This window comes from Tripterygium wilfordii, chromosome 18 (assembly GCF_013401445.1).
Source record: "Tripterygium wilfordii isolate XIE 37 chromosome 18, ASM1340144v1, whole genome shotgun sequence".
NCBI classification, from domain to species: domain Eukaryota; kingdom Viridiplantae; phylum Streptophyta; class Magnoliopsida; order Celastrales; family Celastraceae; genus Tripterygium; species Tripterygium wilfordii.
The window spans coordinates 408,335-421,805 of NC_052249.1; the positions used below are offsets into that span (position 1 = coordinate 408,335).

The following is a 13,471-nucleotide window of genomic DNA, read 5'->3' on the forward strand; positions in this document are numbered from 1 at the left end:
AATTATGTTTAGTTAATTCAAAGCTAAACACAAAAATTTTATCCGGTCCATAGAAATTTTATATGACTTATTTGTTCGAATCCTAATTCAGATTAGGTTATTATCCAATTTATTTGTCCAGATTTAAATCAATCCGGATTTGGTTAATTAAGTACATCCAAAATTCTATTCGCATTAGAGTTCAGACATATAAATATGTTATCAACACGTGTTGTTGTCTGAGCCGGAACCAATTTTTTACCACCCCTACGATTATAGATTACAAAATCAAGCATAAGTTATGAATTGAAAACAAATTTTTATCAAATGTCGCTATGGGCGAAGACGATTTCATATGGATCATGTGAGATTCATTATTTTAACATTTGATATATGATTGGGAAAAAATACAAAGATGCTTAATATTTTCGAATATATATATTAAAACTCTTATCATCGTGATTGTCCTGAAGATATTTATTAGAAGTGAACTAATGGATGAAAGTACAGCAACGTTGTCAAAGTGGTTAGATTCCAGAATATGCAAAGCCAGTTATAGACGATCATGCAAAAGCGTGTAAAATTTCATCCAACACCCATTATTGTAGCAGGGCATTCACAGTTTGTTTTTTCCCCCCCTTATATACGTGATTATGACTTATTTTTATGCAACAAATAGTAGAAATTACTTTATGGGTCGGGAATTTAACTACTTTAATTCACATCCATTACATTATTAATTGTTTATTTATCAAATTTAGTGCTCTTTCTTAATCACTGTTTCTTTTATGCACATCCTTTATAAGTACTCTACTTTTGCAACTTGGCCTCCATTTAAGTATTCTTGATTCAAGTGTCCCAAAAACATTGAAAATAATGTCTATTTTGGATCATGGGTGGATATGTTCTTCATTGATCTTCGTCATTGGTACTTTTAAGTCTAGAAAATGCATCTTGGATATGAGAGTAGTTAGACTTTAATTTGCTTATAAACCACTAAGAAATCTTCTGTCATTGGTTCTTATTTCTGCTTTGGGTTTCATGAAATGAAAGAAAGCTAACAAAAGAGGAAAGATTGGTTTTGGATTTCAATAGATTTTGGTATCCACAAAAGTGGGAATTTGTACTCTAAGAGCAGTCTCAACATATTTTCCCATCAAAAGCTAAATATGTGCAGAATTGGGTAATTTCCTGTGTCTTGATGGATAGTGGATTTCATTTTGGATAGGGTATTTTCCTTCCATGATAGTAACTGCTTCAGCTTGATAGGTTCTGACTCATTTAACAGCACAGAATTCCAACTTTCCAATCGTTGAAATAATTTTGTCGCAGATACTTTCTTTTCTTTGCAAAGTTGATGGGTTTGTGCCCAATCTACACCAACCAATCATTTTGCTGGTGGTGTTACTAAATATAGAAGCCTCTTTATGTACATTGAATCTGGACCCAGAGTTATATATAGTGCATTAGCAGTCATTTTCTTTCAAAATGTCTTCTTCTTGTGACAATTCTTTGTGCAATTAATTAAGTTAGGTCAGGATTTGAACTCAGGATCTTTTTAATTTCTTGATTGCGGTCTGAATGGGATGTTGGGAGACCTATCTAGTACATAATTCGATATGAGAACTAAATTTGATGATTCATTATCGATCTCATACGTTTTGTTTCTAAAATTTTGGATGGATATGATGAAGAACATAATTTGTTTTTTCTTTACAAATTTGATGGGTTTATGCCCAATCTACATCAACCAACATTTTTCTGGTGGTGTTACTAAATATAGAAGGCTCTTTATGTACATTGAATCTGAAACCATAGGTATGGTGCATTAGTAGTATAGTCATTTTCTTTCAAGACCTTTTTTCTTGTGATATTCTTTTGTACAATTAAGTAGGGTCACAGGGTTTGAACTCACGACCTTGACCTTTTCATTTTCTCGGTGACAGACTCATGAGCTGGGGGAAACCTTTCTTGTGTGGAGTTTTTTTAGATCATAATTCTATTAAGTTTAATTTTGAGTTGAAATCCAAAATATGTTAATGTTTCTTTCTCTTGTATTTTCATATATCATATAAGAATTAAGGTTACGCGACTTTCTAGGGCGTGAGGCAGAGCCCTGGAGTCCTAGAGAGAGGGGTTTGAGGTGCGAGAGTCCAAAGAAATGGATTTGGTGGTTAGTTCTTGAGTTCAAGAACTCAACTCTTCTGTAATTTTCTTCATATTAGTGGAATTCTTCGTTGTTCGTCGCTCGAGGACGTAGACAAGTTGTGCTAAGCCTCGTTATATCTTGTATCTTCTTTCTTTCTTTTATTTTCGCATATTTTATATATTCAAATTTTGTAGTTAATTTGTAACATCTCGTACATAGTTCGGTACGAAACTACATTTATGATTAAATATCCATCTCATACGTTTTGTTTTCAAAATTTTTGATGGATAAGATGAAGAACATAATTTTTCCTTTTCTTTTCCCTCAATTTACAAAAATCAAAATTATTCCATTTTGCTTTGAGAATGCTTTTTATTTGTTGTATTATTTTTTCCCTGCTTTTTGGAATGATTGGATGATATGGGGAACTTGTTCTTTCTTATCCACAATCTCATTCCACTTTAGACTTTAAATTAGGGTTTATGATTTGTCTATATGGAGACCTTTTTCTTTGGGGACTTTTATTCTTGTACATTGGTTTAATTCTCTACAAGTTTTTTTGGTTCGAACCTATTGCATTGTAGATTGGGACATTAATTAGAATAAATCTCATTCTAGTTGATGTAATGATATTGTTTGTGATTGTTAAGCTTCTTCTCCTTTGATTGTCCAGTTGCCATTGCATGCCGACTTTGAAACTTGTGGATTCACTCATTACCTTATGAAATTGACTATTTTTTTACCTACAATATTAATATGCTCTTATAGATAACGATTTGTGGGACATACATCTATCTCAAGTGGAATCTGGATCCCATCAATTGATATCCCAGTTATCTCACCTATTAAGTTATACGCACATGATTTTATGTGTCTCATGTGAGACATTTGCATCGCACAAATTTACTTAAATTATGTACATCCAACTCAACAGTAATTGGGATAACAGGGATCCCAACTACTGAGAAAATAACATTCGCTACAATAATAATCTTTGCATACTGCAAACCATGCATATATAGTATTCACATTCTTTTTGAGTTCTTTCTGTGGTCTATGTGTTATTTGATAAGAACATATATACAAAAATGTGAGGAAGAGAATAGTGAATATGGTGATAGCTTAACTGATTATATCTCTAGATTTAGAGCGTAAAGAATCGTGCTCAAAATTGAGAGTTCGATTTTAAGCTGAAGTAGCCATTTTAAGTGGATCGCACTAGGTCTCAACCCAACTAACATGTCAAAAGTGTTTGCCCATGTCTATTCTAGCTTGAGTTTGGATTTAGTGGGCTGTCTTAAGCACACGCTTATTGGGTTCTTCTTAGTCAAGAGCACGTTTGCGGAGTTATTCTTGGTTAAAAAAAATATGAAGTTTGAGAATTCATGCCACAAGGACGGTGGGGCTCGCCGAACAGTGACGTTAGGACTTGTAAGGTTCTTTTGTCAATTGTCACCCACTTGGCTCATAATGAATTGAAGTCCAGCGAATGTAATTCCCATAGCGTTCCATCTGTCCACAGAGATTTGCAGGTCTCCAGATATATTGAGTAGAATAGTCACCCAAAACCAGTCAAATTTGGTACATTTAGGTATTAAAACTAGCTTATTTTCATGGTTGCTTAGGCAAACTTTGAGTAGACTATGATTTGCCTTTGTATTTTTTTAATCATATCTTTTAGATATCCAATATGTATCTAAATTCAGGCCGTCAAATTAGTGTATACAAAAATTTATCTTGACGATAAATTAAGTTGGGCCACACAAAGGTATTGTTGTCAATGAAAATCGAGTTAAGGAGCTCACAAGTCACCAATGTATAAGTAGTAAAAAAAAAAAAAGAAAGAAAAACATATCCATTTGTATGTAATAATGTTCACCATGAAAATGAAAGAGAGAGGAAACAACTTTGGCCATTTGGTTAGTTTTCTTTACCCTTCTTATCCAAAGGCGGGGGCGGGATTCTGTTTAGATTAGGATTTTGGGGACACGTGGGCCACATATGACTGTTATCAATACGTGTCAAAATCTGCATCAGAAAAAAATCTACACGTCTCAGTTGTCCGTGTTAGTCCTGAATCCTGATACGTACGTCTTCTTCTCTCTCTATAATGCTTTCTAGACTTTGTTTGTTTTGCTGTGGCCCGTGGACTTTTTTTACCATTTTTAATTGGACAGGCCCAAGTTTGCAATTCAGTTACTCCTGGCCCAATATTGGATATCCAATATAAGCCCAACGTACGTAACCTTTGTTAAGGAGTTGGCTTGCGACAATAGAAGGCCCTGATTCAAGACACTAGAAAAACTCATGAATAAATGGACCTTATCCATATTCATTGGACCTCTTGGGCTGGACTTCTCCATGAGGGCCCTTTTTAGAAAGGACAATGTTATAGACTCTTAAAATATGATTCGAAAAGTCCCCAAAATCTATGTGATATTAAAATAGCAATGGATTAAAAACGCACATGTAGCGATCACTTCACTTCCAACCATTTATATTAAGGGGGGTCTTTTGAGATCACTTTTTGGAGATCTCAAGTATTATTCTTTAAGCAAACTGCAAGCATCATTGCTCTACAAACGTCATACTCTAGTAGATATATTGGACTCGCAAGACTTTGCCTTCTCAGAAGGTTCACTCATCCCAAACTGCGGAGTTACTACGAGATATTTTTCTCCAAGAACACGTTACTGATGGTAAGAAACTAAATTTATCTATATATTAACACTAGAAGTAATATTTTTAAGGCCACGTGTTGAATTTTGGTCTAATTTACCTTGATGTTAGGTGGAAAACTCTTATGCCCGTGAACCTGACGATCCGAGATTACACTTATATCAGATTCCCGAGCTTTATGCTCATATCAAATGTCAGATAACAAATTTCTATGATATCGTTTTTAGTTAAAAAAAATCATAGAAGGCAAAGTAAAAACTATTTATTTAAAAACATTTTTTACATAAATGAAACACATACTTATTAGTTTTATATTATATTTTTGAAAAATAAGATGGAGCCCCGTATTGACTGTTGAGCCCTCGCCAAACCGTTTATAAACAGAGACATAAAACCCCCTGGGCCTCACCGTCGACGATTACCACATGCACGCCTCACGCCTGCAATTCGCAACCCAAACAAGCCCAGTAGCCAACCCTAACCGACACCACCATCAGCGACTTAAAGCCCACCACTTCAGTGACGTTGCAGTTAATGGGCTCCGTCAATGGAGCTCTTCCGCTCCGAGAGGACTTGTGGAGTGACGACGCCACACACACGCTCATCGAGGCATGGGGAGAACGTTATATCGCCGTAAATCGCGGCAACGTCCGTCAGAACCAGTGGCAGGAGATCGCCGACACCGTCAACAACTACGTTAGCAGTTGCCGCCGTCGCAGAGGCCTCGTCACCACGAATGAGACCGCCCGTACGGACGTCCAGTGCAGGAACCGCATCGATACCCTCAAGAAGAAGCACAAGACGGAGAAGGCTAGGGTTCTTGACTCCAACGGAGCGTATATCAGTCCATGGCCTTTCTTCGCGCGCCTCGACGATCTCCTAGGGACTAGTTTCCCGGCCAGCTCAACGCGGTCAACCGACCGGAGACCGTCCCCGCCGGCGTGGTCATTTTCTCCGGTGCCGGTCGGTCCAAGATCGGGTGCAAAGAAACGGACGGCGCAGATGAAAACTCCTGCGGGCTTGGCTGACAATGGCTCGCTCTTCCGCCGGAGTTCCTCAACGTTTAGTGCCTTCGCGGCGGCGGCGATCGAGGCGGAAGGTTCCGATGGGTCGAGGTCAGGAAGTCGGAGAAGGGAGAAGACGCGAGACACAGATTATTGTAAGAAAGATGGATACAGGGAGCTTGCAGAAGCTATAGAGAAGCTTGGCGACATGTACGAGAGAGTAGAGAGCGAGAAGCAGAGACAGATGATAGAGTTGGAGAAGCACAGGATGCTGTTTGCTAAGGAACTGGAGGTCCATAGAATGCAGCTCTTTGTAGACGCCCAGGTCCAGTTTCAGAAGATTAAGCGCCATAAGAGAGACAACGGAGTCGGTGAGAGGCTTCTCCATGACCAAATTTTGATTCTTTCTACCTTTATTTCGGATGATCTGATTATGGCTTTGTTTTCTCGTAGAATTTGATAGTGATTTCATCAATATATTTGACTTTGGTTTCCTTTATTTAGTGTTCTGAATATGTGATATTTGGATGGATTGGCTTGGTATTAGTGGACGAGGGCTCAGAGTTCCTGCTTTTTTTGTTATACAATTTGAGGATAAAAGGGATTCTTTTAATTGTAAATAAATGAATGTGCGTGCAAACAGGGTTCAACCATTTCTAAGTGGATTCTAATGTCTGTGAGCTTTGCATGTACCCCTGTTCTTCTTTTTCTTTTTATCTGAATGGCCCATTTTCAACTTGTTATGGTGCATCCTCAAATTTTCGGTTTTATTTTGTCTTCCCTTTCATTCTTTCCTTTTGCTTGTTAAGGTTTTCAGTAGCCGATTTTGTACTTAGAGTTGGGGGACCTTCTGAAATTTTGAATGGGGAGCATTCTTGTGTAGGTCGAAATTGTTTCTGGAGAGTTTTGTGGATATTTTAGAATTTAGACTGCCAAAATGTGTAGATTGTTCCAACTCATTAATAGGTTGCAAATTCACATCATGCATCAGGGCTTGGTTATTGAGACCATAGCCTTGTAGATGCATCAGGGATTTTGTGAATGTGAATTTTTTCCTTTGATAAGCCACAGTGACAAATTGACCATTTTTTTTTTCTGCTTGGAATTAGTTTCAGAGTGCATGTCGTCCGATTCTGTAATATGAATCTCTTTGTCTTTTTTTTTTCCCCCCCGTACAATGTATAGTAGAACAAGATGTAATGTCCCTAACTTTGTGGAGCTGTTCATGTCGGGCACTTCAGCTTTTCTAATTATAATATTTGATTTTAGAATGTGGAAGAAAATTTTTCGTTTAGGTATGCCGTTTTTGATCCACTCTACTCTTCTGGTATGGAATAATTCTGAAAGTCACCTGTAGTTGATAACTTATGCATGGTAGACATTAGTAAACTCGATCATATTATACTGATAAAAAGACTCTTTAATTGATTTAAAGTGTATGGTAATGATTCGTTTTGTGTTGCTTCAAGCCTAATTGATGATTGAAACTGATTTTATTAATGATATAGGCATTCATATGTTTTTTAAGTGGAAGGCCATTCATATGTTGTCTGTCTGATACACGTACAATGCTTCTTTTCTTGTTGCTTCGAGCCTATTTGATGATTCAAACTTATTCTATTAATAACAAAGAGCTTCATATGTTTTTTGAATGGAAGAGCATTGATATGTTTTTGTCTGTTATACGTAGAGCGCTTGAGTAAATTGTTGTTCTAACCCTCTAGTTGATCTCGAAAGTTTATGGCCTTTGGACACTTTGTATTCGGAATTCATTTGTGCTTTTGATTTTACTCTTGGGGAGGACCAAATGGGATACATCAAGTTACTCATAATCATGGTTTTGCGAGTGGTTAATTTGATATGTAGATGTATAGCTTCTCATGCACAATCAACCTTGTCATACTTCTGGTCTGGTGTTTCAGTTTGCTTTATGACATCATTGTTCTAGTTGGCAATTCCTGATCCGAGCTTCTCTCTTTTGACGGCAGAACTCTACCGGTGGCAAATGATGTAGGGGATGGTCCCTGCCAAATATCAATTTTGGTTTTTTGAGGTATGGGACAGACTCTAGCTTGAGCTTTAGATTCCAAATATATTATCACAGCTTGTTTTGGTTAACTGTATAATTGGCAGAGTTTCTTTGGAAGTAATCTCCCCAGACAAAAATGTTCTTGGTCTTTCATCTCGGAAAGTAAGTTATATATGCGTACGGTCCTTCAACTTTATAGGAAGTGTTTTGGGCCTGGCCAGCCAAGCAGCTGTTAAGTAGCTAAATTGACCGTATACTAGGCCTGAGCAAGTTTGAGGCCGTTTTGAAATCTGGCTGAACTTATTGACAATGAAAGAGGTGTTTATATATAAACCCACTCAAGGATACCATAGGCATGCACGAATTCCTTCTTCAGTTCTGGGTTCTTAGACCTAGAAAAGACGTTCTTATGTGAGAGTTGCAAGGCTTTTGCTTTTATACAACTCGGTTGAATTATGTCAATTCGATGTGGGATATTAGTCATCACAATTCATTTGTCTAAGAAAATGCGTTCTTATGTGAGAATTTGCAAGGTCTTTGCTTATTACATACCACTCGGTTGGGTTATGTCAATCCGATATGGGATATTAGTCATCACAATTCATTTGGTCTGTAAACTTGTTACAATATCTTCCGAATTATTAATGGTTAACAATCATTTGGAGTCAACAAAAGCAAAGAAATTTCTTTTTGTGATCCATGGACATCAATTATTATTAATCCATGTGAAGCGAAAGAAGAAGAAGAAAGAAAGAAAGGATCAATGAAGGCCAAATTATAGCTATTTGTGAATTAAGGAGGGAGGGAGGGTGGGGGTCCTTGCATAGTTGCATATGAGAGAATTCATACTAATTCTCACCAACAGACCAACAATAACCCTCTATGTATTTGTAGTCCAATTATGATAAGAATATTAGGGGGGCCCCTTTTGTTTTGTGGGGTATAGAGTAGAGAGACTCCTCTTTCACTATCAACAAAAAGAAAGATTTGTGGGTCAGGTGTCCTACACCAAGCACACCCACCAGACACCTACAGCCCTATTTAAGCACTCAACCCATTTGAAAGTAAAAGTCTTTTTAACTTGCTTGTCCCTTCCTTAGTCGGTAGGAATTAGGATCAAGACAATGCACACACCAAAACCTAAACTTCATAAGTGCTACTTGTCCCACCAATAAGGATCCCACTTATTGTGGTGTATGGCTCATGCTGTTTAATTTTTGATCATATACCTCAGTAATTGGGATAATTGAAATCTCAGTTGCTTGGACAAATATCATTTTCAAAATTTCTTTGTTCCTATTCATCTAAAAAAATATTACAGTTTACGAATTATATGGTATATATACAAAAAAATATTACGAGAGAAATTAATTTTATCTCAAAATTAAGGCCTGTGATACTACGAAATGGATTTCAGTTTACTAATTTTCAATAGTTTTCCTAATCATTAATTAGTATCAACTATCAAGAACCTACTTTCCACAAATCTAATTGCTTTTAATACCCAGAAAATCAGAAAATGGAAGTAATTAGGGTTTTGAATGATGATTTTACAGTAACTTGCTCGACTTATATTGCCGACGATGAATGCATTGTGCTTTCCAAAAGGAAAAGAACAAAAAATAATTAAAAAATTGGATTCAAGTTTTAGCTTTTGTGAATTTCACTATACTTGGATGGCAATATGATTAGATTCCTTTCATCAACAATCTCAATTGTCACCCCAAAGTTGGACCTGATTTGTACTAATTAGGTTTATCGTGTTGGGTTACTGGGTATGCAAATTAGAATCAGACAAACATCACATAAAGTTGAGATTGGCAGAGACTTGATGTTTGATTAGTAACCGCACTATAAAGATAAATAGTAATTTCTAAAAGACGGTAATTTCATTTTTTTTTCTTCTTTATTTAACAATAGACTATAATCCCTGATCACCGAGAAAAATAAAATGACGACAACGACAATGATGATAATGTGAGACTAGATAACCATCTAGATAAAATACTTTTAAACATTTAATATAGCCATCATAATATTAATATCTTCTCGATTGTGCATTATTTACTCAATTATTCTTTCCCTAATGCAATTATTATATATATATATATATATATATATATATATATATATATATATATATATATATATATATACACATACAAGTTCACAAACAAGAAAATCAAGGAAGATTGCCGGTTGTTAGCTACTGAAACTTAAGCAAATATATAGTTATGAGGAATTCCCTCGCAAAACTTTTCCACATTAGAGCCAGCAAAAGTTCTCAAATTCTCTAAAATTAAAAAGAAAATGAAAGCATTAATACTGGAAAAGTAAAATATAGTACACTTGCATGATGAAAGCATCAAAGTGAAAAACCTAGAAAACATCGAAGGAAGAAAAAAAAAAACAAGAATAGAATTTTCTCAATTATGTCCTCAACAAAATTAATTTTATTTATTCACTTTCTTTTCTTTTCCGTTCTGTCTTTGAAACCTACGTATAATTGCTTCAGTTTGAATCATGTTGATTTTATCTCTGCAAGTAATGGAAAAAAAAGAAAAGAAAGAGAGGCTGTTCCTGATTAAATAGGACATTATTAATAAGCTAATGCCGACATTAATGAAAATACTAATGAAAGTGTAGCACGACATTAATTATACGTACACACACACTTTCACTCCTGCTTACGTATATAGAGTTTTTTTGGGTAACAATGAGACCATACAAACTTTCTATTACAACATTCAATATGGATCTAAATTCGGGCATCAGATCCATGTTCATAACAACTTTTCACCAGACAACAGGGTAGATTAGGCAAGAGCCCAACGACAACGATAATCGAACTCAAGATCTCCTAAATCTGTATGGTTTAGCTCCAAAGAGATTCACAAATTAGACTATTACCCAAGTGATTACGTATATAGAGATTTCCTCCAAAGCAAACAATAAGTGATTTTTTTCCCAAAGTATAAGTTTTATGGAATCAATATTCAATTAATAATAATAGGGATCTCAATAGTTGGTATCGATTGTTGTTGGGATATTTAACATGATATTCAATATTCAAATGATCTGAAATTCAAGTGCAGTGAGTGTGCAGAAAGAATAATATCATGATCATAGAGATCTGCTTAGCTGTGTAACTCGGGTACTAATTGAATCACATATAATTATGGCTTGTTGACTATATTACAAAAGCAGGACTTGGCAGCAAAGAAAGATTCTGACAGAAGGATATATATATATATATTATTGTTGGAAAATTTATCCAAAATTTTCCTTAACAGAAATATCTAACAAATAATAGAAAAATTGAACTGAAAAATAAAATCAATCTCAATACAAAAATATATGTGGAAAACTTCAAAATGAGAGAAAAATCACGGTTGATTGTTGTTAAAGACAATTATAGAAAATTTATACAATAACACACTCAATTTTCTCTCACACCCAACACCCAATTATACCTAAGAGATTTTCCATAAAATTTTCCATATCTTGCTCTTTCTCAGCTGTCATCTCTCTAACCCTTCTAGAGAAAACAAAATAATAGGAATTTAGTTACAATCCTAAAAGACACCACCTACTTAACCCGTTCGGACGGAAAGAACTCTAGAAACACCATATCAGTAACAAAACTTTATACTCAATCCAAACCGACTCCAAATTTATTGATAGGCTAACAATTATATATTGTTAGTATTATTTTGGAATTGAGCTCTCATTTTTGCCACCTAAACAACAGACCATGTTCAATTTATCAGGCAACATGAACAGTATTGTGCATTACATTGTGTGTCTCAATATCACGATTGCTATGTATACTTGCTAGGGTTTGGTGAGGGAACCAAAATGAGTAGCTACTGCAGTTGAAGGTGTATATATATGCAGACCAAGGAATCAACATGACATATATAAAGACATCATTAATTTCCCAAAATAAGTCACAGACAAATTGCAGGTTTCTGGCATCTTCCCCTTATAATTGTAAGAAAGTTGGATGAAAAAGGGCAAAATGATTACAAAAGAACAAGAGATTAACAATAATACATTATAGGTGGAATCTTTCATGTATGTAACTTTTTCAATGTGGACAAACAAAATGACAGTTAATACTGTCCTTCACCATGAATAGCAGAAGTCTCTTCCCTCTATATTTGTTAACTGGATTTGAGATTTTCGCAATTTATTAGAGTCTATAATTTACATCTAATGATAGAGAAAAAATCAGATAAATTTTAAAAATAATTAAAAAATAAAAATGTGATGTGATGTGATGTGGCATACCTCTCAAACTATTAGATTCAAATTGAATTTCTTTGGAGCCAAATCATATGTATTCAAAAGGTTGTAAGTTCGATACTCATTGGGGGAGGGGGTGAGGGGGGACAATACCCTTGTGGACAGTTGGGTTTTGACCCAACTTACATTGTCATTCAATGAGAAATTTGTGTGCGTGTAAATCAGACGGCCTGAATTTAATTCAAAGAGTAAATCTGTATGGTGTGGATTATTAAAAGAAGACAAAAGAGAGACTTCGGGATCCCATATTATACACAAGTTCCAATATCATGAAAAAAAAACCATCACAATTTCAACAATTACTTGCGATAAGTAATACATAGTGTGTGTGTCTGTGTGTGTATATATATATATGCTTGTCCTAAACCCTCAATCATATAAGGATATATATTAGAGAAGATAATTAGGTGAGACTCCATGATCCACCTCATTAAGTTTCTCTAAACATGTGGTTAATCAAAGCTAATAGTGTAATTAATCAAGTTTCATTTGAAGAAAAAGAAGAAGAACAAATTGAGGGTTAATCAGCACTATATATAGGTTTGAAAATAATGGATGATCAGACGGTCACGGTCGACGGATCTCCTCATCGTGGGACCCAATGAGATGAGTCGCCTGTCAACTCTTCCATCAAATTTGACGTGTACGGCTCAGGTTTCCTATCCCTCTCTCCGAATTAATAATCGTGGCGACTAACCAACTTTTAGGCAACTACATTTGCTAGCTAGATTTGATTGCCATATCACCTGCTAACCTCTCCCCCTTTTTTTTTCTTTATTTAATTTGAATTTCTTCATAACCCACATAATATAATATAAATACTTTTATAATTAATTATTGTTGATGGGTTTTTGTTCGCCCTACCATCAACGCCTCCGTGCCTAGAACTTTTGACCTCGATGGTGTGGAGGAGAGACACTACAAGTACTTCTTAGCATAATAATTTGATAATACCAAAATTATTCCTCCAATGAGCTGCTGACACATCACTCAACAGACTAAAAAGGAGGTGACTGAATAGTACGACCAAGCTGGAAAACACCTAAGCTAATAAAGATGTCACCGATCAGCAAAAATTCGCAAGATAGCTTAATCGGCGTCACTTCGGATAACCTATGTGACTAAAATACTTCGGGATACCGAGGAACACACATCACCAAAACACAATTTGTTATTCCTGATTCAAGAGATCATGCCACAAAGTTTTCCATTTTCATATTCATCTTCTTAGCATCACAATTAATCCAGTTGCACGTACATATGTGATGTCATTTATGTACATGAATAGGTGCATTCACCAAAGAAAGAAAAGAAAAGGAAGCA

The 13,471-nt window shown here is 35.5% G+C and overlaps 1 protein-coding gene across 1 annotated transcript; it reads left to right on the forward strand.

Moving 5' to 3' along the window:
* Positions 1 to 5,161: 5,161 nt before the first annotated feature.
* LOC119983744 (trihelix transcription factor ASIL2-like) lies at positions 5,162 to 6,454 on the forward strand. Its single transcript, XM_038827469.1, has one exon. It carries the CDS (start codon positions 5,342 to 5,344, stop codon positions 6,269 to 6,271), a length of 930 nt encoding a protein of 309 aa, XP_038683397.1. The 5' UTR covers positions 5,162 to 5,341; the 3' UTR covers positions 6,272 to 6,454.
* Positions 6,455 to 13,471: the final 7,017 nt, after the last annotated feature.

Coding starts and splice junctions, on each gene's coding strand:
- LOC119983744 (XM_038827469.1), top strand. CDS start 5,342: ATGGGCTCCGTCAATGGAGCTCTTCCGCTCCGAGAGGACTTGTGGAGT.